This window comes from Cyprinus carpio, chromosome A23 (genome assembly GCF_018340385.1).
Source record: "Cyprinus carpio isolate SPL01 chromosome A23, ASM1834038v1, whole genome shotgun sequence".
In the NCBI taxonomy this organism is placed as follows: domain Eukaryota; kingdom Metazoa; phylum Chordata; class Actinopteri; order Cypriniformes; family Cyprinidae; genus Cyprinus; species Cyprinus carpio.
In genome coordinates, this window is record NC_056594.1 from 4,440,983 (window position 1) to 4,464,393 (window position 23,411).

Sequence of the window (23,411 nt, forward strand, 5' to 3'; positions counted from 1 at the left end):
TGGAGTCAAAAGCAGGACTGGTCAATATTTTTCAGCCTTTTAGTAATATCTGATATACATCTTGACATCTTTCTGGACTTATTCACTTATTTAAAAAACATGCACAGTGACATTTATGTTAGTTAATGTTAGTTAAATTTATCTGCAACAAAATATGTAAATATTTGATACCACCTAGCCCAAAGTCAGAGGTAACTCTATGTGGATAATTTGATAATTTGTGTATGTGGATTAAAATGTTGTTTTGTTAAAAAAAAAGAAAAAGAGAGGACCCAAGATAGGACCCTGTGGTACACAAAAAAAAAAAAAACGGTATAGACTGTTCTTTGTCATTTTTTTTTTTTTTTCTGTTTGATATATGTGCAGACAGATGACATGAGAAAACTACCTAATTCTTACTACCCTAAAATCCTCCAAATAGCACTTTGGATGGTGGATGCCTTCTTTAGAAACACACTATTGCTATTATCTGCTTGCCTTGCATTCATGCAATTAAAGTTAATGTTTGGTTAAGGGTGGAGGGGATGGGTAGGAGGACACATTATCTTCAAATTGTTCTTTTTTTCTATCTGGCGGGGCTTGGGCTCTCTGCAATTACGGTGCAGCCTTGACACAATGTTATTGTGTTTTTGGAGAGCCCTGTTCTGGAAAGGGAGGACAGATAGAGGAGTGTACTTCAGTTAGAGAAAGACGGCTCTAACAGCACTAGCGTAATTAGCTCAGTGGTGTCTATCTTTTTAGCTGTCTTTCTTTATTTAGCCTTGAGAATGATTGCACATGTGCTTTTCTCCTTGCTTTTGTTTTTTTTTCTTTAAAATGGACAGAATGCACTTTGTATTTGCTTGCTGAAAAGGTATACTGTGGAAGTTTATTTTTATAATATTTAATAATTTATTTAATTATTTACAATTAAAGTAGGAGCCATAGAGCTGCAGTTAGCTTGCTGCTCATGCAGGTAATCTAGTTTTGAGTCCAGAGTGCAACATGTCCTGACCATTATGCTCTCTCTCTAGAAATGTATTTTTACTCTTCACTATATACAGTAGGCCTATCTGTCTAATATAGTGACAGATTTAATAAGGCCCTGATTTTCTCATTAAGTATTCTGCTTCGCTCAAAAAATACACCATATTATGAAGGTAAAATAAGTTGTGAATGTTGTTTCATGTCATATTTAAAGCTGAATTTAAATCCTCTGTTTTATAATTTTATAGCTGTTTTATAATCCTTTAATCTGAGGTCACAGAGTGTTATGGTACAGTATTTGTCAGTGCTGGTTAAACCTAATCTTGCAGAGATTCTGCTGCTCATTAGCTTTTTTTCCCACCAGAACTAAAGCCATATGAAGTCCATACTGTTAAAAAAATAAAATAAAAAAAAATTCCCGTCCACTTACGAACAGGGCTGGTCTAAAAGGTTGCTGTGCTTATCTGCATTTTCCCCTTCCACAGAACATCAAACACACAGTTTTAGTCTGGGTTTATCGAAAACCGCATGGTGTCTATGGCATGCATTTGAAGTGAGGCCTGTGTCTGTGGGATGCTGTAGGTAAAGCTGAGGTTTTCAAGGTCTCCTCGTCCTCCTTTTCCACATTACCTGCGGCAGAAATTCTGCAGGGAGGCTCTGCTTGTCATGCTGTGCACTTAAAGTGACACTTTCAGAAATAAATCAAGATCTCACAGAAGAGATGTTGCTTTTGATTCAACTGACACATCATAGCTGCTGAATTCACAGGCTTGAAGAAAGATCATAGTGTTTTAAATATATGGCATGCTTGCAAAGCATCAAAGCAACAAAAAAAAACCTGTCAAATGAGACGTCACATCACACAAAAATTCTCAGCTGTAGAGCTAAACATGAGACTTCTGTTCTTTAAAGCCATCAGTGGAGTGATGTCATCTCATGTCTGTAGAAGAGAATTTTGAGTTTAATCACAGAGCTTGATGCTTGAGGTGCTCCAAACAGTCCTGAAACTTGAACCCTGATAATTATCACTCATAAAGAGACCGTCAGTGTTTCACCTTAGGGATGGCCGTCTCGCAAAACAACTGAATGTGCTTAGATATCTTATAATGACAGACTCCTTAAAATGCTGCTACTTAATCCAGTATTTAGGTGTCAACGGGACATCTGAGGAATTTAAAGCATCTGGAAAATGGAGACTGGAGGTGGAAATGGAGGGAAAGTGTGGAAACTTTATTGTGTTTTGTGGATGAGGTTCAAAGGCTATTATGATGTCTCAAAGCCATTGTTAAAGACACTGACGAATTGTATGAAATAATTAGACTTGTTTAACGTTTTTTTCTTAGCTTTGCTTTGTTTGTTTTGTTTTGCTTTGTTTTTTTTTTTTTTAGATTTTTGTTGTTTTATTTAGTTTTGCTGTTTTTTTTTTTGCTTTGATTTCTCTGCTGTTTTTTTGTTATTTTATTATTTTGTTTTGCTTTACTTAGCTTTGCGTTTTTGTTTTGTGTTGCTTTGCTGAGCTTTTTTTCTTAGCTGTTTTTTTTATTATTTAACTTTGTTTAGCTTTTCTGTTTTTTGTTTTGTTTTCTTTGCGTTTTTTTTTTTTTGCTTTGTTTTGCTTTTTTTTTTTTTTTTTTTTTTACATTTTTAGCATTGCTTTGCTTTTGCTTAATTTTTATTTTTTTATTTTTAATACAGATTTGACGTTAAATCAATAGAAAATAATTGAATCCAATGAGTCAATTTCCAAAGGAATATTGCAGAATGAGGAATGTCTTTCCGGAGTTAGCTTTTTCATTCTATGGGTCTCCACAGTTGAGCAGACAGCCTCACAAAGAAGAGAAACCCCTGTGACTGTGTGTGTTTTATTCTGAGATAAGGGCAGTTACATAACACAAATTTTATCTGCTAGGAACTGGTCAGGTTTCTTTGTGGCACAACAAGTTTATCAATTGTTGCTTCTGATTGGAAAGGTTTCAGCTGTCTTTTTTAAGCTTACATGTTCAGTGATGTGAGGATGGACTTATCACTTTCTCAGAGCTTATCTGGTCCTGTGTGACAAGATGTGTTCTTATCTCAAAGTCACCTTCTGTCCTGGAGCATTTGCTTTTTAATGAACCTGACACACCAGGACCAGACAAAATCAGATTTCCTTGTGAATCTTTAATGAGGTTCTGATTGAAAAACATTGAAAGTTACTTTAAAATCCGGCTGTTGAATGTAAAAATAATAGGCATAGACCATCTCAATTCTGTGCTCATAGCAGGTGGTGTCACTGACAACGTGTGCACATATTATATCCACTTTATATATTAAGGTCCTTATTCCCAAAATGGCTGTTCACGATTAGAAAATTCAGGCCACAGTGCTTTAATTTAATGCATAGGTATGCAAAAACATAACCAGTCCGTTCTTTAAAAATGTGTTGCTTCTGTTGCATGCCTTCTCAGAACTTAATAAAACCTATTCATTAAAATTGGATGTGTGCAGATAAAAATTAATATCCTTTTATTATTTTCCATCCTCTGTTTGATCTTAGAATTTTCCTGTCTGTTTTGCCACTGTATCTTTAAGACCTCTGTGTAAAAGACCTCTGTTATGAATAGCTAGCATGTTTGTAGATATGTTATTACTGCTGAATACTAATTAGTCGAATGCTAAATACTTAATGATATGCGTACAATCACAATCATGGTGATGTGCTCATGATTATAATGATAGTCATTATCATAATGACTTATTTTAGTTTTCATAAATATTCTGGATTGACTGCCGAGTGTTGCGTTAGAGTAGGTCAATGTAGTACATGATATTTCTTCTAAAATGGCAAGAAAAAAAATCTTGATAGCAATTCATTATTCATTTTACTGCTTTGCTTACAAAATTCATTATGACCTAATTATGACCTGGATCAGGGCAGTGATGGTATTTTTGTGTTTTCTTTGCAGTTGGGATGAAAGCAGCTCCATCAGCAGCGGTTTGAGTGACGGTTCAGACAACCTCAGCTCAGAGGAGTTCAATGCAGGCTCCTCCCTCAACTCCCTGCCAACAACTCCCATTGGCTCCCGACGAAACTCTGCCATTGTGGTAATTCACTTTAATTGGATAGAAATATTGCTCGCCCAGTCTGTGTTTCTACTTCAAGGTTTGTTGCATCAGTTGGCCAATTTGTGACACACAATACTGGATCAGTCTAGCCTGAACACACAGTATTTACTGCTAATGGGACGAAAGCGTTACAAACCGCTAACCGCTTTAGAGTGAGAGAGCGCACATTGACTCAGTCAATACTTATCTGAAATCTATTACCACAGAACACAGACAACACAGTTCATGCCACCCAAAGACAGTGATGTGACTCTTCCCTGGCCAAGAAGTCTTCTGGGAGTCTCCGGTTTCATTCTCAAAGTTGAACTCCCATGTAGTATCACGGGTTCAGTCCTCTGTGTGTGAATTTGTGTTTGTGTTGGTTAGGATTTGTTGAAGACCACACTGCTCTCTGGTTTCATTTCAGCCATTCTGGCTACATAAAATCACAGTTTCTTAGCATTGTGAGTAACATTTACTACATTATTACAGTACAGATGGGCCACAGTGTCTGTATTCATTTTGAATGTCATTATAGACATTAGTTAGATCAACAAAGGTCACACAAAAAATAAATAAATAAAAATAAAGCAATTATTCACACTTATGTTGACTCAAACACAAATATTTTGTTGCAAATGGAAATAAATCTGTGAGGTACAGTACAGTTAAAGGTTAGCATGATAATCCTTGATGAAATATTGTATGTAATACAATTAATTTTTTTTTTTTTAATGCTCATCAAGGCTGCATTTATTTGATCAAAGTACAATAAAAACAGTTATATTGTGGAATATTATCACAGTTTAATACAACTATTTTCTATTTTAATATACTTTAAAATGTAATTTATTTATGTGAATCAAAGCTGAATTTTCAGCCACATGATCCTTCAGAAATCATTCTAATATGCTAATTCTATGCTCAGGAAACATTTTGTATTATTATAAATGTTGAAAACATTTGAAATGCTTGAAAAAAAAAAAAAAATTCTTTGAATAGAAAGTTCAAAAGAACAGAATTTGACGAATTAGAATTTGATGCTTTTGATCAATGTAATGAATCCCTGCTGAATACACGTGTGTGTGTGTGTGTGTGTGTGTGTGTGTGTGTGTGTGCGTGCGTGTGTGAGTGTGTGTGTTTAAATGGTAGTGTATTTCCATTAAACAAAAATTTGGAAAATGTGTTGTGAAAATTTAAGGTCATCTTGGACTGTGGAACTGAAGACAGAACCAGAAAGCAAACACTTCACTTTTAAGAGAAAAAGGCATATTGAAACAAATTTTATTTCAGTTAAGTTCAGTAAGAATTTGAGCATTTCCAGTGCATTGTGGGTAACACTTACAGTCCACTGCTTTTCAGGAATCTTCTCTAGAGAATGGAGTCAGATTAGCGAAGTAAATCGTGAGAACCGTGTCCCTGTCATCCCATTCTGAACCTTAATTAACCTTTGCAGCAGCACCACAGGCTCAGTAATCTGCTTCATGAGGTTACAGTATCACCACACACGCTCTGCTGGACCCTTTCAATATCTTCTCCATCAAACAGATCACAGTGTTCTTCCAAACCCCCCACAGACTCTCATACCAGCCTGCCCTCCTCCTCAGCTGACTTTATTGTACACGTCAAGGTATGAAGAAGGAGGAAGGAATAATCCCCGGCTTCTTTCTTGATCTGACCCAAGCGGCTGTCTTTGCTAGAAGAAGGAAATGACATGTCAACCTTACTGTTATACAAACAAGTTCAGACAGGTTTAATTGGACAAATATGTGAGCTTGCCATTTCCCATAATTCCCAGTAAGGGAGCAGACATTCCTCAGATGACATCAACCTTTCACAAAGGGTTATTTACATTTAATAAAGCAGGTATGCCCCTCCACAGAGCTTCTCCTTAAGCCGGACCTAGTTCATTGAGCCCGGCAACATGGTCAGACTCAGGCTACATCCACACAAAGCCAGAGCTTTCCCTATCCGATCGTTTTTTTTTCCTCGTCTCAAGAAATATCTGCGTCAACATGAAACCACAAAACTGACACAAAACGATGTAGTATACATGCCAGACCAGCATGTGGCACTGTAATTCTGCCACAGATATACACTAAAAACAGAGAAGAAGACTTGGACTATGCGTATAAACCTTGCGCGCGGTATACAAACGAACATGGAACAATACATTTATTAATCTGTGTTAATGTTAGTTAATAAAAAGACAATCGTTCAATGTTTGTTCATGTTTTGTTGCTGTTACATGATGTAGCGGTGTCTGACTAGGGGCGAGACGTGGGCTGATGACGTCTTAGTTTCAGAAAATATATGGATTGGATGTCCACACGAAGAAGCAAGGGCTGCGTTTTTAAATTTGTCCACTCTGGGACCCGGTTTCAAAAAATATTGGATTCACTCTCTGAAACCGCCGGATCCGTGTGGATGAAACGCCTATACGATTTATGTGTATAGCGCTAAAGTGTAGATGAGCTTGTTTCTTCATCAGCACAGATTTGGAGAAATGCAGCATTCCATCACTTGTTCACCAATGGATGCTCTGCAGTGAATGGGTGCCGTCAGAATGAGAGTCCAAACAGCTAATAAAAACATCACAATAATCCACACCACTCCAGTCCATCAGTTAATGTCTTGTGAAGCAAAGAGCTGCATGTTTGTAAGAAACAAGTTCATCCAGGCGTTTTTAACTTCAAACTGTTGCTTTTAGCTAAAATATTAATCCATAATCCACAATAACACTTCCTCCAGTGAAAATGTCCATCCCCTGTTGTCCCCTCATATCAAAATCTACCCACATATTTGTTTAGAACTGTTTTATTTGTATTTTTTTGCTATATATACATATATATATATATATATATATATATATATATATATATATATATAGAGAGAGAGAGAGAGAGAGAGAGAGAGAGAGAGAGCAGACTTTAATGTACAGTATAGATAATTTTAAGTCTATAACAACAGAAAGCAGGCAAAAGCTAGTTTTGTCTTTTATTTAAACCAGTGATAGATAGAGCCGAAACTAAAGAGTTCTCCTGAAGAAACACTGCTCAATGTTCTGTGGTGTGCTGATTTATCTCAGTTTGTCACTTCTGTTCATCTCCACTGCTCGTGTTGGAATGTGACCACAAAGCATCTCACAAACTTCCATGTTTGGTGGCTTATGTTGACGTGATAAAACAGTTGCTTCTTTTTCTCAATGGTTCTCATTGTATGCTGGTTTTTATGGAAGCTCGTTTCCACCACAGAATAAAAAAGGTAATGGCGACGTTTTATCTCACAATTTCATTTTTCTCATTTATATCTTGCAATTGTGACTTTTTTTTTCTTGGAATTGCAACAGAAAAAGACAATCTGAATTCTGAGATATAATCTCCGATTTGTGAGATATAAACAGAATTCTAGGAAGAAAAGCCAGAACTGTGAGATATAAACTCAGAACTGCATGGAAAAAGTCAGAATTGTGAGAAAAAGTCGCCATTATCCTTTTTTATTGTGTATTCCGTGTCAGTTTGCAAGACAGATTTCTGAGTTTCCGAGATGTAAACTCAGAACTCGGAGGAAAAGAAGTTAGAGTTGCGAGATGTAAACTCGGAATTCCAAGAGCCAAAATTATGAGTTTATATCTTGCACATCTGCTTTTATATCTTGCCGTTTTGATTCTTTTTCTAAGAATTGTAAGAAAATAAGCCTGAATTGTTAGACAAACTCTGAATTGCAGGAAATAAAATTGAAATTGAAATACTTTTTTTACTTGTTGCCTTTGGCTTACTTAGTTGTGGACGCTTGACTGATTACACAAACACTATTGGAAGAGAGCTGAACTGGATGATTCACTGAATCATCAATGAACTGACTTTAGCTGAAAAAATGACTCTTTGTTACTGTCCCATTGCATTATTGACAAACTATTTTCCTGTTTAACACTGTAAAGCTGCTTTGACACAAGCGGTATTGTATAAAGCGTTATACAAATAAAGGTGACTTGACTTTTTCATATAAAGTATGAAGTTTTCATATATTTTTTATATACATTTTCATATATTTTTTATATTTGATTTGTGTTGTCTTGTGTTTAGTATTCATATTAATTTAATATTTAAATGGATTTATTATTATTTATGCAATAATAGAATTTTCAAATAGGGAAGAAATCATCCTTCTAGTACACTTACAACAGAAAAAGAATGGCCCCTATCTTAAGTGTCTTAGGTTCTTTTCTTCTCAAAATTTTACACTAAATAGTCACTGAGTGTTTATTTTAACATGAACTCTTTCCACAGCTTCGCACTGATGCTGAGAAGCGCTCGTTGGTTGAAAGTGGCCTTTCCTGGTACAGCGAGGAGGGGAAGGCTCAGTGCCGGAATGAGGGAGGATATGACACGGGCAGCCTTAAGGCGGAGTCGTCCAGCAAGTGGAAAAAAAGCAGATCTCAGGATGACACAGGAGTCAAGGGTGAGCTGAGGAAACCGCAGACGCTTGGCCACCCGCCCAGTGGACTGAAGAAGAGCCGTAACCCTCCTGTAGGCGTGACCTCCCCCATCACACACACCTCACAGAGCATGCTCAAAGTGCCAGGAGGTTAGTGATGCCACACACACACACACACACACACACACACACACACACACATGCATCTGATGGTATGGAAACCTTGTTATTAATCTCCCATGATTCCTGACATTCCATCCTCCAAATCCTGCCAACACAGGCATAAATGATCTAATGAATAAGCGTTACTTAAATGTACTGTCCCAAAAGTAACTTCTATTGCTCAGTGGTATTGCGCTTTCATAGCTCAGGAGACATAATGGAGTTTTTAATTATTTTTCACAAAAAAATGAAAAGTTAATGTTACTCATCCTCAGACTATCCAAGATGTACTTTTTTTCTTCAGTAGATATATATATATATATATATATATATATATATATATATATATATATATATATATATATATATATATATGGGGTGGATTTATGTCAATTGGGACATTTAGCTATTTTGTCCTATATAGTAATTTTTATTATTTTGTAATATGTTTGTAAGTAAATATCACACACACACACACACACACACACACACACACACACACACACACACACACACACACACACACACACACACACATATATATATATATATATATGTATTACATATGCATTAGATATACTGATATACATTAGATATACTGTATCAGTATCAGTAGATATCACTTGTTTTACATTTAGCTTTAATATTTATCTAATGTCTTACATTACATTTTTAAAAACGCTAAGAATTTAATAATGTTATTAAATGTAATCTGTAAATAATATGCTTTTCATTGATCTTAGCTTTCAGTGATTTAGCAATTTCAAATTTATTTAGACAACATAGTAAAGAATTTTTCATATTTTAATATTTAATATAAATCAGCAATAACAATATATATAATTATTGTCATATTGTTTGTTAAAGTGTTTGAGTTCACATTTAGATCTTTTACGTTAGATTCTTGATATGTTGCATCGTTGAGATCTATTTGGAGAAAAAAATTAGAAGCATGAGACTTATGTAAAAGTCTCAATTTGCTCTCCATGTAACCTCATTGTGGTCTAGACAAAACAATTAAGGCATTAAAGAGATCTTTTTGGTGATTTTTCTTTTCTGTCGGGATTAATGTTATCGTCTGAGAGCATTAGGTGACCTTTGAGTCAACAAACCGTGACGTTATTACAGAGTCCAGTATCAATGGCTTTGACCTCATCTAGAAACAAAGCCACTCTTCTAATCGGCTTCATCTTTGAATGCAGTCCTCTGTCTCAATGGCAAACTCAGCTGATGGCAGTTAGTGCTGGGTCATTAGAGCCAATGCAGAGCTCCAACAAAGCCTGATTCTGCCGCTGGCATGTGTAGAATAGCTGCTAGAGAAAGACGCCCTGTTTGACTCGGTGCTGGAGTGGAGGATTGGCACCAGATCTCGCCAGCTGTTGTCTTCCAGCGGGCGGCAGGGGGGGTTGGGGATGATAACAGCTCTTAAAAACCTTAAATCACCCAACACCACCCACTATCCCTCTACCTCAGCTGATGTTTTTAGACCCAGTCTCCTCTGAGTTTACAACCGTAGAGTTAAAGAGCTCTTCGAATCAAAAGAGCTCCAAGAAACCAGAAGAAAGATTCTTTTTCTTGTACATTTAATGGCACCTCGCGCGGGTCCATATGTCATTTCCAACAAAGTTGGAGGCATGGTGGGGAGCACAGCATTTATGCAGCTGGACCTGAAAGAGACCATCTGGATGCTCTACTGTATGTGTTATAAAATAAACCCCTCTATCCAAAATGAAACACGTCGTGATGTCACGCTAATGAAAGGCAGTCATGTTTAGTCTTTCGTTCAGTCAGCGTGTTGACATGTAGCCAGAACGTCAACACTTGTGCATGTGTCTGCCATTCATGCGGTGGCCAATGCGGTCGAGCTTTCGAACGCACAGAAGAGGATGAATGACAGATTGATGAAATGTAAACAGTTGCACCCAGTGAACTGCGCAACTCGATCTGCTTTATTCAGAAAACAGACTTTAGATGTTTTCTGTCCAAATTACAGTTTCAGTGAAGCTGTCATGACAGCCACTACAAGAAATCGGTTTTCTAGGAGAACCAAAGAATGGGAATTTATTGAAAGCAAAGTAGATTGTCCTGTCTTGGAGCAATATTTTAATGTAATAGCTGTTTGTTACTTACAGTGTTCAAATAACCAAATACGGACAATTATTATGTTGCTGGTGCTGTAAGTAATGTTTATAGGATGGTACTGAATTGCGTTTTTTTTTATGCCAAGGACTGCCAAATAAGATGATGTGAGGATCCCTTTGCATATATACTGTATGTTTGGGGTTAGTAAGATTTTGTTTAATGGTTTTGAAAGAAGTCTCTTCTGCTCACCAAGGCTGCATTTATTTGATCGGTAATACAGTGAAATATCATTACCATTTAAAATCACTGTTTTCTATGTGAATATACAGTACGTTTTGTAAAATGTAATTTATTCCTATGCTCAAAGCTGAACTTCCAGCATCATTACTACAGTCTTCAGAGTCACATGATCCTTCAGAAATTATTCTAATATGCTGATTTGCTGCTCAAGAAACATTTGTTATTATTATCAGTGCTAAAAACAGTTGAGCTGATTCATATTTTTGTGGAAACCATGATGCAGTAATATTATAAAGACAGTAATAATGTGTTTAATAATAAATATTAACATGATTGTTTCTGTTGTTCCAGAGTGAATATGTTGTTTTAAATGCTGGTTTGAAACATTATTTTTCTTCCAATTTTGCATGACACCAAAGCAAAACATTGTCACAGTAAACTTTCAGATTTATACCATGCCGTGCTCTTTTATGGGTGGAAGAGTCTGAAACTGATTTGTGAGTCTTTTTTGAGTTAAGAGCTAGCTCATAAATACTTCTTGTTCATCACATTTGTTTAAACTCATCTAAAACTTTTGAATAAGAACCTATGGAAGCATGTATCTGTCATGGAATTAAAAAATTAAAAAAGTTAATTACAACTTTTTCTCTCACATTTGTTTCTCTTAATTCTAAGAAACAAATTCCGAAATGTGAGATAAAAAAGACAATCTCAGAATTCAGACGAGTTAGCATCTCGTCATTCTAAATTTATATCTCACAATTGTGAGATACAAAAGTCACAGTTATCTTTCTAAGTTGTTCATACCATATCCACAGAAAAATAAAAAGTGCACATGCAGGTCCCTAAGTCGTTGTCAGCCAAGCAGAACAAAAACTGGCTGAACGCTTGAGTGGAGTGGCATGTCCCAGAGACAGTGGGCACAGAAGCAATCATTAGTCTTTCAGCGAGTTTGTAGACGTTACTGACCAGCAAGCCAAACGTCTGTGTCAGCACTATCTGCCTCTCCCTGTGGACAGACACTTTGATTGGACAGACTGAGCACATGACATGGCACTGGAAAAACAAGATTATACCCACATATCGTAACAGAGAGAATTAGTTCCAGCTTTTATTCAGTGTTGTCTCTATGATTTACTGTATCATCCACTGGAATTGGATTTCAAATATTCCATATTTGAAAATGTAGTTATAGATCTGGAAACCTCAATCCATGTCATGCGAGATGTGTATGAAATACGACCTCTTATAAACTGGGAGAGAAATGAAACGATCAATCTTATTTATGGGATCTCGTTCCTCAGACAGAGTGACGATAATTCTCTCTGACTGATCAATCCCATAGCTGCAGCACAAGCTGATCTCATGGATTTTCTGGGCTGCGGTAAAAGGGCCCTGTATTTAAGCACAAATCAGTGTATTAGAACGAATCATTCAAGTGAATGAATCACTTCAACTCATTTACTTTGACTCATTTACACAGGATGCAACACGGCATGACACGACAAATCCCCTTCAGTAAAACTTGTTCTATCTATGACCTACTGACACAAAGTTCAAATGATTTGCAACAGTCACTTGGTCGCATCCAATCATTGTAAATAGATTTTAGGTGTCTCCGGTAAACAGCTCACTGATTCACATGATGCATATCTGATGTATAGGATTGCAACGGATGATGGCACGCATGATTTGTCATGTCACGCCATGCCGCATCCAGTGTAAACACTGATGTAATGGGTTCTATAGTATTTTGTTGCATTGCACTGCTCGCGTCCAGTGTAGACATGGTGTCAAGAGGCACCATCACAAGAATACACAAGTTATATGAAAGAGATTTTAATTTGATTTCATTAATGTTTAAGTTGAGATTTTCAATAAATATTTTAACTGCTACTATGTTAAGGGAATACTGCTATAAAAACCTTATTTGTTTAAAGTGTTTGCAAACCAAATGTTGTTGCACTTTTGTTCATACAGCAGTACTTTCAGAATAAAAGTGCGCAATACAGTACTTTTGAATTCATTATTGAATTCTGCACATAATGCGATTAATCGCAATTAATCGCAGAAAAATCATGTGGTTAATTGCGATTCAAAAATTCCAATAGTTGTCCAGCACTAATAAAAATAAATGATGATGATACAATTAAGAAGACAAAAGGGTATGACTTAAGTGTTTTTGTTGTGTTTTTTTAAAGAATCATTTAATGAATAAAGATTTTTTTTTTTTTAAGAATCATATGACTCACTCGTACCACACTGAATCATTTGAGTGACTCACTCATAACACACAAAAGATAATCATTGTCACCTACTAATCTGCTGATGTAACCTGCAAAAAGGGTAGCTGAATGAATTGGTGAACGAATCTGAACAAATTTTCTCATAAAGCATGTGAATAATAACTGCTTCCCTACTATTTAATAACTCCTTATTCAGATTGTTAATATGCAATTTTGAAACATGACTTTTATGTCACAGTTGAGTAACAGGACAACAACAATTTACTACCTTGTTGACGAGTAAGGAAACTTTCTAGTCTGCATGTGTTAGGCTCTGGAATAAGTGTTCACTTTGAAACAGAAGTATACTTGAGGCTTTAGCCCACGCACATACTGTAAAGTCTCAGGAAAGACAACCACATTTAAATACATGAAGTGAATCCCCTAAATTGCTATGACTGATATCATGGTAACCATAGCAACATTTCAGTGTCTGACTGCAATTTTTGATCAAAGTAATATTACAGCGACCAAAGACTCGTTATGTTTGGTGATTTTAATTAAACTATTGTAGACAAAGCCACTGTGTTTTGCTAGTTTAAAAGGCTGTTTCACAGAGAGTGCTCGTGAAGGGTTGCCATGTCCACTTATTATAAGCAGTGATTATTAAGCAGTTTTGGGTTGTTGTTTGGGCTCGACTCATAAAGCGATCCAGTTTATGGAGTTATTAAAGTATGCAGGTGCAGTTCAGGATATTTTGGCTTATTTCTAAGATAAAGAGTTTAGTTTATTATGGCCTTGTTTTTATTTGTTGTCTTTTCTCTAGCAAGATCTGGCAACACTAATGAGTCAAAACATAACTTGTTCCCTGTGATCTTCTGCACAGCACATACAGAATACAGTTCTGATACATGTTTAAATATGTCATTAATAACTAGTTGTTCAGCTCTGTAAACACTGCGAAGAATTTCTGTAAAAGCAGTTGTCACTACATGACCTGTATTTTTCGATGTTGTAGAATGTTGTTGTCACTCCCATAAATGACTGTCTGAGTGCAGAATAGGATTAAGCATGAAAAGGGGAACTGAGAGGTTTTTTAGTTATAGTGGCATTTGCATTAGCAAACACGGCTAATAACAGTCAAATTATTGGTGTCAGAGAAATGGATCTTTATTATGTCATGCTGCACTGACACATTGTTATTCTAAGACACAATCTTAAATAATAAGACCATGTTTAATTTATATATTTTATTGTACAAGCCTGCCATTATAGTGATGTAGTATCAGACAGACAAATGACATCTATCTCCACTCCTCTTCTCACAGCTGTATCTCTGTCAGTTTGATTTCAGTTAGCTACTTTTTCCTCCGTCCAATGTTTCCTGTTTCCGTTCACTCTTTTGCTCTTTCTGTTTCTGACTCACTTTTACTGATTCCCTCCAGTCTAAACAAATGTGAAAGAAATGTGTCTTTCCCCCCTTGTATCCTTTGACACAATAATGCTAGCATTTTATCCAGTCATCGTCTGCTAATGGCCTCAACTCAACATAATTCTTTTCAGATCTATCCTCCATCTCAAGTTGATGTCAGCTGTATTTACTTGTGTTGGCCATCATCCTGGTGGGCAGCGGTGTGAATTACAGTGCCCCGTGACAGATGAAATACATGCCATATTTCACTATTGCTCTATTTTTATTTGTTATGCTAATTGAGCCGTTTAAATGCTTAAGTTACTGCAGCAATGTGTTTTCGCACACTGTGGATGACGTTGTTATTGTAAAGCCAATTTTCAAGTTTGCCAACAATCTCTTCTTTATTTTTTGTTTTTTGATATGTGCGGGGATATAGTGTCAATTTTGCTATAGTTTTTTGGTTTTTTTTTTTGCCGCATATTTATAAATATCCTTGAGAGGATCCAGATGGCCATCTGGGCGGGCTTTGAAAGTTCCCCCATTTCATGTTGTCAGTACTGAAACAGTTGTGCCGTACCCTCTGTTTAAGTTAACTTCTTGAATATTCAAGCAGGCTGTTACGTTACAGCTGAGTGAATTGAAGTCAGCAGCATAAGCAGCAAAGTCCTTTACCTCATGATGGATTGTGTCCATATCCTGCATTATTCTAATGAAGAGGACTTGTGCATTTATTAGTGTGTGTATGTGTGTGTGTGTGTGTGTGTGTGTGTGTTGCATACTGTATATATTGTGGTGTTAAATGAAATGTAAAAACTTACTTTAAAGTTGTGTGTGGTTAGAGTTTGCATTAATCTGTCTTTCCTAAGAAACCCTGCACAATCCCCTCAGAGAAAAAAAAAATCAATTTACTGAACTAGTAGAATTATTTTTGCATGGTGCAAAACTCATTATCACAAGGCTGGGGTGTTCTGAGTGATTGATATGATGTCTGTTGGTGGCTGATCAGTGGTTGCTAAGGTTTTCTGAGATGTGGTTTTGAACTTAAGGGTGATAACTGTAAATCAGATCACTTAGAAAAGTAATATCACATCTCTCCTGAATTAGACACGTGATTTGAGGTAGCATTCATGCCTGTATCACTGATTTAATGTAACAAATATATATTCGCTCTGACCGGATCATGTGGATCAGTGAGTTATTTACTGGAGACTCGCTCTGACCGGATCATGTGGATCAGTGAGATGTTTACCGGAGACTCGCGCTGACCAGATCCTGTGAATCAGTCAGTTGGAGACTCGCTCTGACCGGATCATGTGAATCAGTGAGTTGTTTACCGGAGACTCGCTCTGATCGGATCATGTGGATCAGTGAGTTATTTACTGGAGACTCGCTCTGACCGGATCATGTCTGATCATGACTGACTGATTCACAGGATCTGGTCAGCGCGAGTCTCCGGTAAACATCTCACTGATCAGATCCTGTGAATCAGTCAGTTGGAGACTCGCGCTGACCGGATCATGTGAATCAGTCAGTTGGAGACTCATTCTGATCAGATCCTGTGAATCAGTCAGTTGGAGACTCGCTCTGACCGGATCATGTGATCAGTGAGTTGTTTACCGAAGACTCGCTCTGATCGGATCATGTGAATCAGTGAGTTATTTACCGGAGACTCGCTCTGATCAGATCATGTGAATCAGTGAGTTATTTACCGGAGACTCGCTCTGATCGGATCATGTGAATCAGTGAGTTGTTTACCGGAGACTCGCTCTGATCGGATCATGTGATCAGTGAGTTGTTTACCGGAGACTCGCTCTGATCGGATCATGTGAATCAGTGAGTTATTTACCGGAGACTCGCTCTGATCGGATCATGTGATCAGTGAGTTGTTTACCGGAGACTCGCTCTGATCGGATCATGTGACTCAGTGAGTTGTTTACTGGAGACTCGCTCTGGGGTGCGTTTCCCATACAACGACGTAACTCACTGATTAACCACCATATAGTATGATGCATTGTTGTTGAAACCAACTAGCTAGTTACCACTGTTTCCCGAACATGGTCGCATCTCCGTTGTTTGAACCACATTAGTTCAACAACACAGGGCCATTGTTAATGCCGTCACAGGCATGTGGTGGAGGAATAACTTATGCTATTTAACCGATCAGACATATCTAAGATGATGCTGTATTGAACATGGCACCTGATGACTAATTTAAATTTGTTTTGTTCCCTGTCATTTTGCTTTATTTGATGTTTGATTCACCGCATGTTCCCTCTTACGTCATAGTCCGGGGTTCCCTTAGGTATTTGTGCACCTGCGCACTCTTCAAAAATGGCACTTTTAGAGGATGCGCAAACATACATAGATTAAAATGCATTTATATTTAGATAGAATGGAATATGTAGATTGCACTGCATGTTAGCTTGGTTATTGTGCCGAAGAGCATATTTATTTAAGCCAATATTCTTTGCTAACAAGAAACTATGCTTCTAAACACAGGTCGAGAGCTGTAGTTCCAATTGCGATGCTGTTTGCGAATGTTCGTTTGAACTATGGTTTTGGGACTCATTGTTGAACTATGTTGGTAATGACGGAACTTGCGACAATAGTTGGCTAACGATGCTTTTGAGAAATGCACCCCTGACCGGATTGTGTGATTCAGTGAGTTGTTTACCGGAGATTCACTCTGAGTGGATCATGTGAATCAGTTTTTGACTCAAGAACAGCTACAATCTGCTCAGTGATTTGTTCAGTGCGATTTGTGAACCGATTTAACAGGTATATTAAAAAGAATCAGCTCGTTCATGAATTGGACACCGCTATTGCATTTCAGAGCAGGTGACGATTTCTTCAGTTCAAAATAACGAGAAACAACACATTTTTAAAGGGGTCATATGATGCTATTTCAAGTTGTCCTTTCTCTTTGGCGTGTTACAAGCTGATGGTGAATAGATAAGATCCCTAAAGTTGCAAAGACTAAAGTCTCAAACCCAAAGAGATATTCTTTATAAAAGTTCAAACTCGTCCACGCCCTCCTAAAACGCCTCGTTTAAACACACCCCCACATGTCTATATCATGATGTGGGAAGATTTGCATAACACTACCCAAATGTTCACACAAAGAAAGAAGGCCTAACTTTTATTCTCGCTGTAGTATTGTTGCTGCCGCCATGTTGTGGAGATGCTGTGTGTTTCATTACGAAAGTGAAAATACTTTGTTTGGTCTTCCAAAAGAGGACACAACTAGAAATCAGTAGTTAAGCTGTGTTTACAACACTGCCCCAGAACAGTTCAATCCAAATATTCAAACATGTACAGCACATTTTATGGAGGACTGTTTCCTGATCCTGGGAGAGTATGTTAGACTACAATGCCGGCTATTCTGACTCACAGTCTGTAAGTACGTTTACATATGTAAGGGATTTGCCACTGATGATTCAAATTATGTTTACGCGGCACGATGCAACGCAACGCATAAAAGCACAGTATAAGTCATTATAATCCATAATTATGTCCCCACTGGATACAAGAAATGGCTCGTTTGTAATAGGTTTTATTGTTTTTGTCTCATCACACTGGTGTTCTAATCGGGACACGACATCACAGTATGGTAAGGGGCATAACATTTCCATCACACGCTTGAGGTATTCAGCCAATCACAACGCACTGGATAGCTGGCCAATCAGTGTACACCTCCCTTTTTAGAACGATGAGCTTTGTAAAAAACGACGCATTTCAGAAAGACAGGGCATAGAGGAGAAACAATAATCTAAATGATGTGGAAAATAATGTGTTTTTTGAACCTTAAACCGCATAAACACATTGCATTAAAGCAAATACACAAAATAACATTCTTTTTAGCAACGTCATATGACTCCTTTAAGAAATGTAGTGGAGTAAAAAGTACAATATTATGATTTGAAATGTAGTGAAGTAAAAGACAAAAATCATAACACAAATTCTAATAAAGCGCAGATACTTGAAAAATTTACTTAAATGCAGTAACAAAGTAAGAATGCTTCATTACTGTCCACCACAGGTCACTAATGTCTGATTGTGTTTATTTTTATACCTGCAGTTCCAAAGAATGATCAGCGAGTCATGGACAAAGCCAAAATGGCAGTGAAAACATCAGGCTTACAGCGCTCCAGTTCGGATGCAGGGAAAGATCATGGCGAGCACCGAAAACCCCCCTCCGGTGTTGTCCGTCCCTCCGCTGGCACGGCTAATTCCTTCGGTTACAAGAAAACTGGCACTGCCACTGTACTAACAAATAGTGGAAACACCGTCTCCGAAAACTCTGCGATTGTGAACAAAACTCCTAAAACCTCTGGTATCCCAGTGAAACCCTCTGCTGGTGGGGGAGGTGGAGGACGAAAGACCAGTCTTGATGTGTCGAACTGTGATCAAAGCTTCATGGCTCCGAATGCACGCAACAACATCCAGTATCGTAGTCTCCCGAGACCTGCTAAGTCCAGCACCTTGAGTCTGATGGGAGGACGGCCAGGCACTCGTCCCGTCAGCAGCAACATGGATGTTGGTCTGCAGGGCCTAAAAACAGTGCCCGCCCCATCTAGACTGAAGGAACCAGGCAGTGTGAAGAGCTCCCATCGGGCCAGTACAGGAGGGTGCGCTCCAGTCAACCAGACGGACCGGGAGAAGGAGAAGGCCAGAGCCAAGGGAGTGGTGTCTGATTCTGAGTGTGGCGGAGGCGGCCCGCTAAAGAACGGCACATTGACACCAACACAGAGCGCGCTGGAGCCTCCTTCCAAACTACTGGGACTTCGGCAGCCATCCAGCCTGGGCAGATATTCAGAGCTGCCCTCTCCCAACTCTCAGAGGTGAGATAAACCTCCTCCACATAGCTGTTTATTAAACCTCACATCTGCTCTGATTGGCTGTGGTTTTTCCCGTTCACACAGAGTGGTTCTTAAAAAATAAATAAATAAATAAATAAAAAGATAAATTACTTGAAATTGACTAGAAATCTTGCAAAATGACACCTCTTCAGTTTCATCTATGCTAAAACTATTCACTGTCCTGAAATAAGGTTCTTAACATGGTTTTAAATGTTGGTATAATGTGTGGATGCATAATGTGCAGATCTTTGAAATTGTGTGACTTTTTGGTTAAGTTTTGGACTTCCTAACTAAAAAAATTATGTGAGTTATTTGTGCATCTGGTTTTGAACTCCTCTCTGTATCATGGCATTTACAGGCCCTCCAGTGCCAGATCTCTGCCCAAACCTGTTCATCTGGACAAGGTCAACTCCAACAGCCTGGACTGTGGTATAGTCAGCGTGGAGGACCAGCTTCCTCCCAAAGTTCCGCCCTTCTCCAAATTACAAGAACTATCAGGAATTAGCAGCACAAGCTGTCTGACACCCAGTCCGGCTCCCATCCTCAACGTCAACTCCTCTGAGTGTTTCTCCAGTGCCACTGTGGGTCGAGGGGGCAGCACTAGCGGTTCTCCCTCGCTCTACCCCCGCCTCTCTGGGCTGCACCGTAGCATGGAGTCCCTGTCACTACAGATGAGTGTATCTCCAGCAGGGGGCAGCATGACGGAGCCCAGGCCCAGACATGAGGACAGAGGGACGGATGGTGGCTGGTCGACAGGAAGCAGAGCCTCGCTCACGCTCACGACAGACAGGTGAGGCCATCTCTCCAGTAATCACTGCACTTCCTGTCTGTGCTCACTTAACCTGATAACATGAGCTATGCTAGTCTACTTCTAAACAATGCAAAAATTTGCTTAAATACACATTTGAGATTTGAAGGAAGATGGACTAAACATTTTAATGTCTCATGTTCTACTCAGTGTTGTCAAAATCAAAAATCAGATCTCCCCCATCATGCTTGATAATTAACACGGAGTAAAAAATATTAATATAAAATCATAATCTAATCTAATCTGATAAAATATATTTTTATCATGTTTTTTTCTGTTATAATATAATATAATATAATATAATATAATATAATATAATATAATATAATATAATATAATAATAAATTCATAATAGTCTTAATCTTGTTTAAAAAAAATGTACTACATTGTTATATTCATAAAAGCCTGTTCCTAATATCCATAATATTCATATGGCTTGTTCCTAATCTTTAGTTTCTAAAAAATCTAAAAAGTTTCATAAAAAGTATTATAATATGTGGTTTAAGACAGACTATTTTTTTTTAAGAAGAATCATCCTTTTTTTTTTATGTATTATGCTATATTTATAAGAGGAGCATTCATCAGTCTTGTGTCTGATTTGTTTTATTTATTTATTATTTAGTCCACAGAACATTATATTATATTATATTTTGAATCACAAATTTAAAACAAACCAAATAATGTCTTTCATGAATACATCTACATCACAAAATAAATAAATAAATTCAGTAACTGTGCTCACTTCCTGTCTCTGGCCTAAAACAGCAGCCATCCCACATAAATGACCAAAACTACTATATTCTGTGTCATGTTCAAAGCAGCAGCTCATCACTGGGTGTGCCAGTGGAAACATCTAAAAGCAGCTCACTCTTCCTGTTATTCAGAGGTTATTTTCACCACAAGGTTCATGCCGCTCTCTGCCACACATGGCCTCTGTTTTTATGTGGCTTATTTTATAAAAACTACCACCAAATTTTGTTAACGCTTGCTTAGTCAGTTTAAAACCAGACAATATCTCACAGCCTTAATCTCGCTCATTATTTCTGTTGGGCTGCGGTGCAGGCCGCCACAGAGCTGAAGGCTAATGAGGGCCATGAGCCAGGCAATCTCTCATTTGTTTAATTGACATGGACTTTATTAATGTTTCAATTCAGCGGCTCATTTCCCCTCCATCAGAGCTCTGATCTATAGCTCTCTTTATTCGCTTCTTACTTACAGAATTGCATCTAGTGGCCATAAGAGTTCGATGATGTATTACTCAATAGAGTCTCACTCACAGGGTGTCCTGTGTGTCCAGAGGAGATATTCTTCACAATGCTGTTTCTCTGCTTGTAAATCGCTCTCGTTCTTTCAGAGGTCTGTTTACATTCAGATGCTTTCTGCTGTTTCTCTAGCATCATTTATTGTTTTACAGCACTGCAGCATTACAATTGGAGGGTCTAGTTGTCATTTAGATGTTGGAAACAGCTTTTGAGTGTCTCTTGAACACAAACAAAGATATTTTGAAGAATGTTGGTAACCAAACAGTTGATGGCATTCATTGGGAAAAATACTGTTGAAGTCAGTGGCTACCTCTACTACTAACTGTTTGGTTACCAACATTCTTGTCTTGGTTTCTATGTGGTTGTTGGGATGTTATTCTTAGTAGGTTACTAGTGTTGCTAGGTCACTATTAGCAGGTGTTGCTCACAACTTTTTAAATGTGTTGAATACCATTTTTTTGACTGTACTAAAGCATAAAATACCATATGTTCGCAGATATTTAGCAAAAATGCTAAGTTCATTGTTCTGAAAAACAATGCCACAGCCAGTTATTCTGCTTTGAAATGTTCTTCTGTTTTCTGTTTTTGTTTTCATCTGTGTGCCTCTGCCCACTGCTAGGTTATCCAATAGTATTTCGACCCCCCCGGGTTGCCAGTTGTTGGAAAACGCAGCGTATTGCAGCCATGGAAGCCAGCAAACACGACCTGAAAACCCTCGGCAACCATCTAAAAAGCTCTATGACCAGAGGCATATTAAAACGGGCTTGTAGTATTAAGGATTGTCATCCTCCATTGTCATTTGCAACCGCTCCTGTTGCGTGTCCTCAATCTGGCAACCCGCATGAGCATTTCCAATGTTTTGAATTTTCAACCGCTAGCTGTCAATATTATATACTGCACTTTTAAATGTAAATCTAAGATTTTTTTTTTTTTTCATCTGTTTTGTTGTATACCAAGCAAAAGTCATATGTCAGATCACTTATAACAGTAACAGCACACCTCCACTCAGTGATTATCAGTCAAAGTCATTCTTACCTTACACACTAAAGTTTAATATTTAGCGTTAAGGACTTTTTGATCCTCTTCCAGAGGGCCACATTACAGCACATTTGCACTCGGTTCACATCCACTAAAAAACCAAAGCAGAACAATTGCCTATTAAGTTAACACTGTGATTATATCTCTGCTAATAATCCCTCAGACTGAACTACTAATTGCTCATTTTGCTTTACAAATTACTGTGGTCTATTTGTGGATTCTGATCTCTTCATTTCCATGCATAAGAGCATTAGAACAATGCTCTGTTTCTTACTTTCTCATTATTATTTTTTTTCTTTCAGCTCACAAAGGGACAGAAATACTCTCCCAAAGAAAGGCTTAAGGTACTTGTCATTTAACTTCACCTCTGCTGCTTCATGATGCTGCCCCTCTTAATCGGGAAAATGGTTTGATCTGATGTAGTAGACCCATAAACTAACGTCACACCCTCATTCCCCATCAGCAAGCACAGCTCCTCGCAGGCTGAGGAGGACAGTAAAGAGAGACGTCACTCACACACTATATTGAGCCTGACTGAGACCAACAGTCCGCCGCAGTTCCCTTCACCCATACTGACAGCAAAGACACCACTGACGAGCATCAGTAAGTGACTCAACACTTCAGAGGCTTTCTAAATATATTTCTTGAGTGAAACATAATAAAATATTATTTAGTTTTATATATAATTATTTTTATAAAATACTTGTATTTTATTGTAAATACTTGTAAATATTTTATAAGTAAAAATGTTTTTTAGAAATGTAAAATATACATACTTTTGAGTTGAAAAGAATTTAGAATTTTTTATAAAAAAAAAGATTATTTTTAATAAAA

The 23,411-nt window shown here is 37.6% G+C and overlaps 1 protein-coding gene across 5 annotated transcripts in view; it reads left to right on the forward strand.

The window, feature by feature from the left end:
* LOC109064091 (neuron navigator 1-like) overlaps positions 1–23,411 on the forward strand; it is a 124,538-nt gene that overhangs the window by 83,239 nt on the left and 17,888 nt on the right. For all 5 annotated transcript variants that reach the window (XM_042712696.1, XM_042712700.1, XM_042712697.1 and 2 more), the window contains 6 exons: positions 3,912–4,050; positions 8,340–8,637; positions 18,689–19,451; positions 19,828–20,259; positions 22,880–22,921; positions 23,041–23,180. In XM_042712696.1, coding sequence (XP_042568630.1) covers positions 3,912–4,050; positions 8,340–8,637; positions 18,689–19,451; positions 19,828–20,259; positions 22,880–22,921; positions 23,041–23,180 — 1,814 coding nt within the window. The remainder of the gene's footprint in view (positions 1–3,911; positions 4,051–8,339; positions 8,638–18,688; positions 19,452–19,827; positions 20,260–22,879; positions 22,922–23,040; positions 23,181–23,411) is intronic.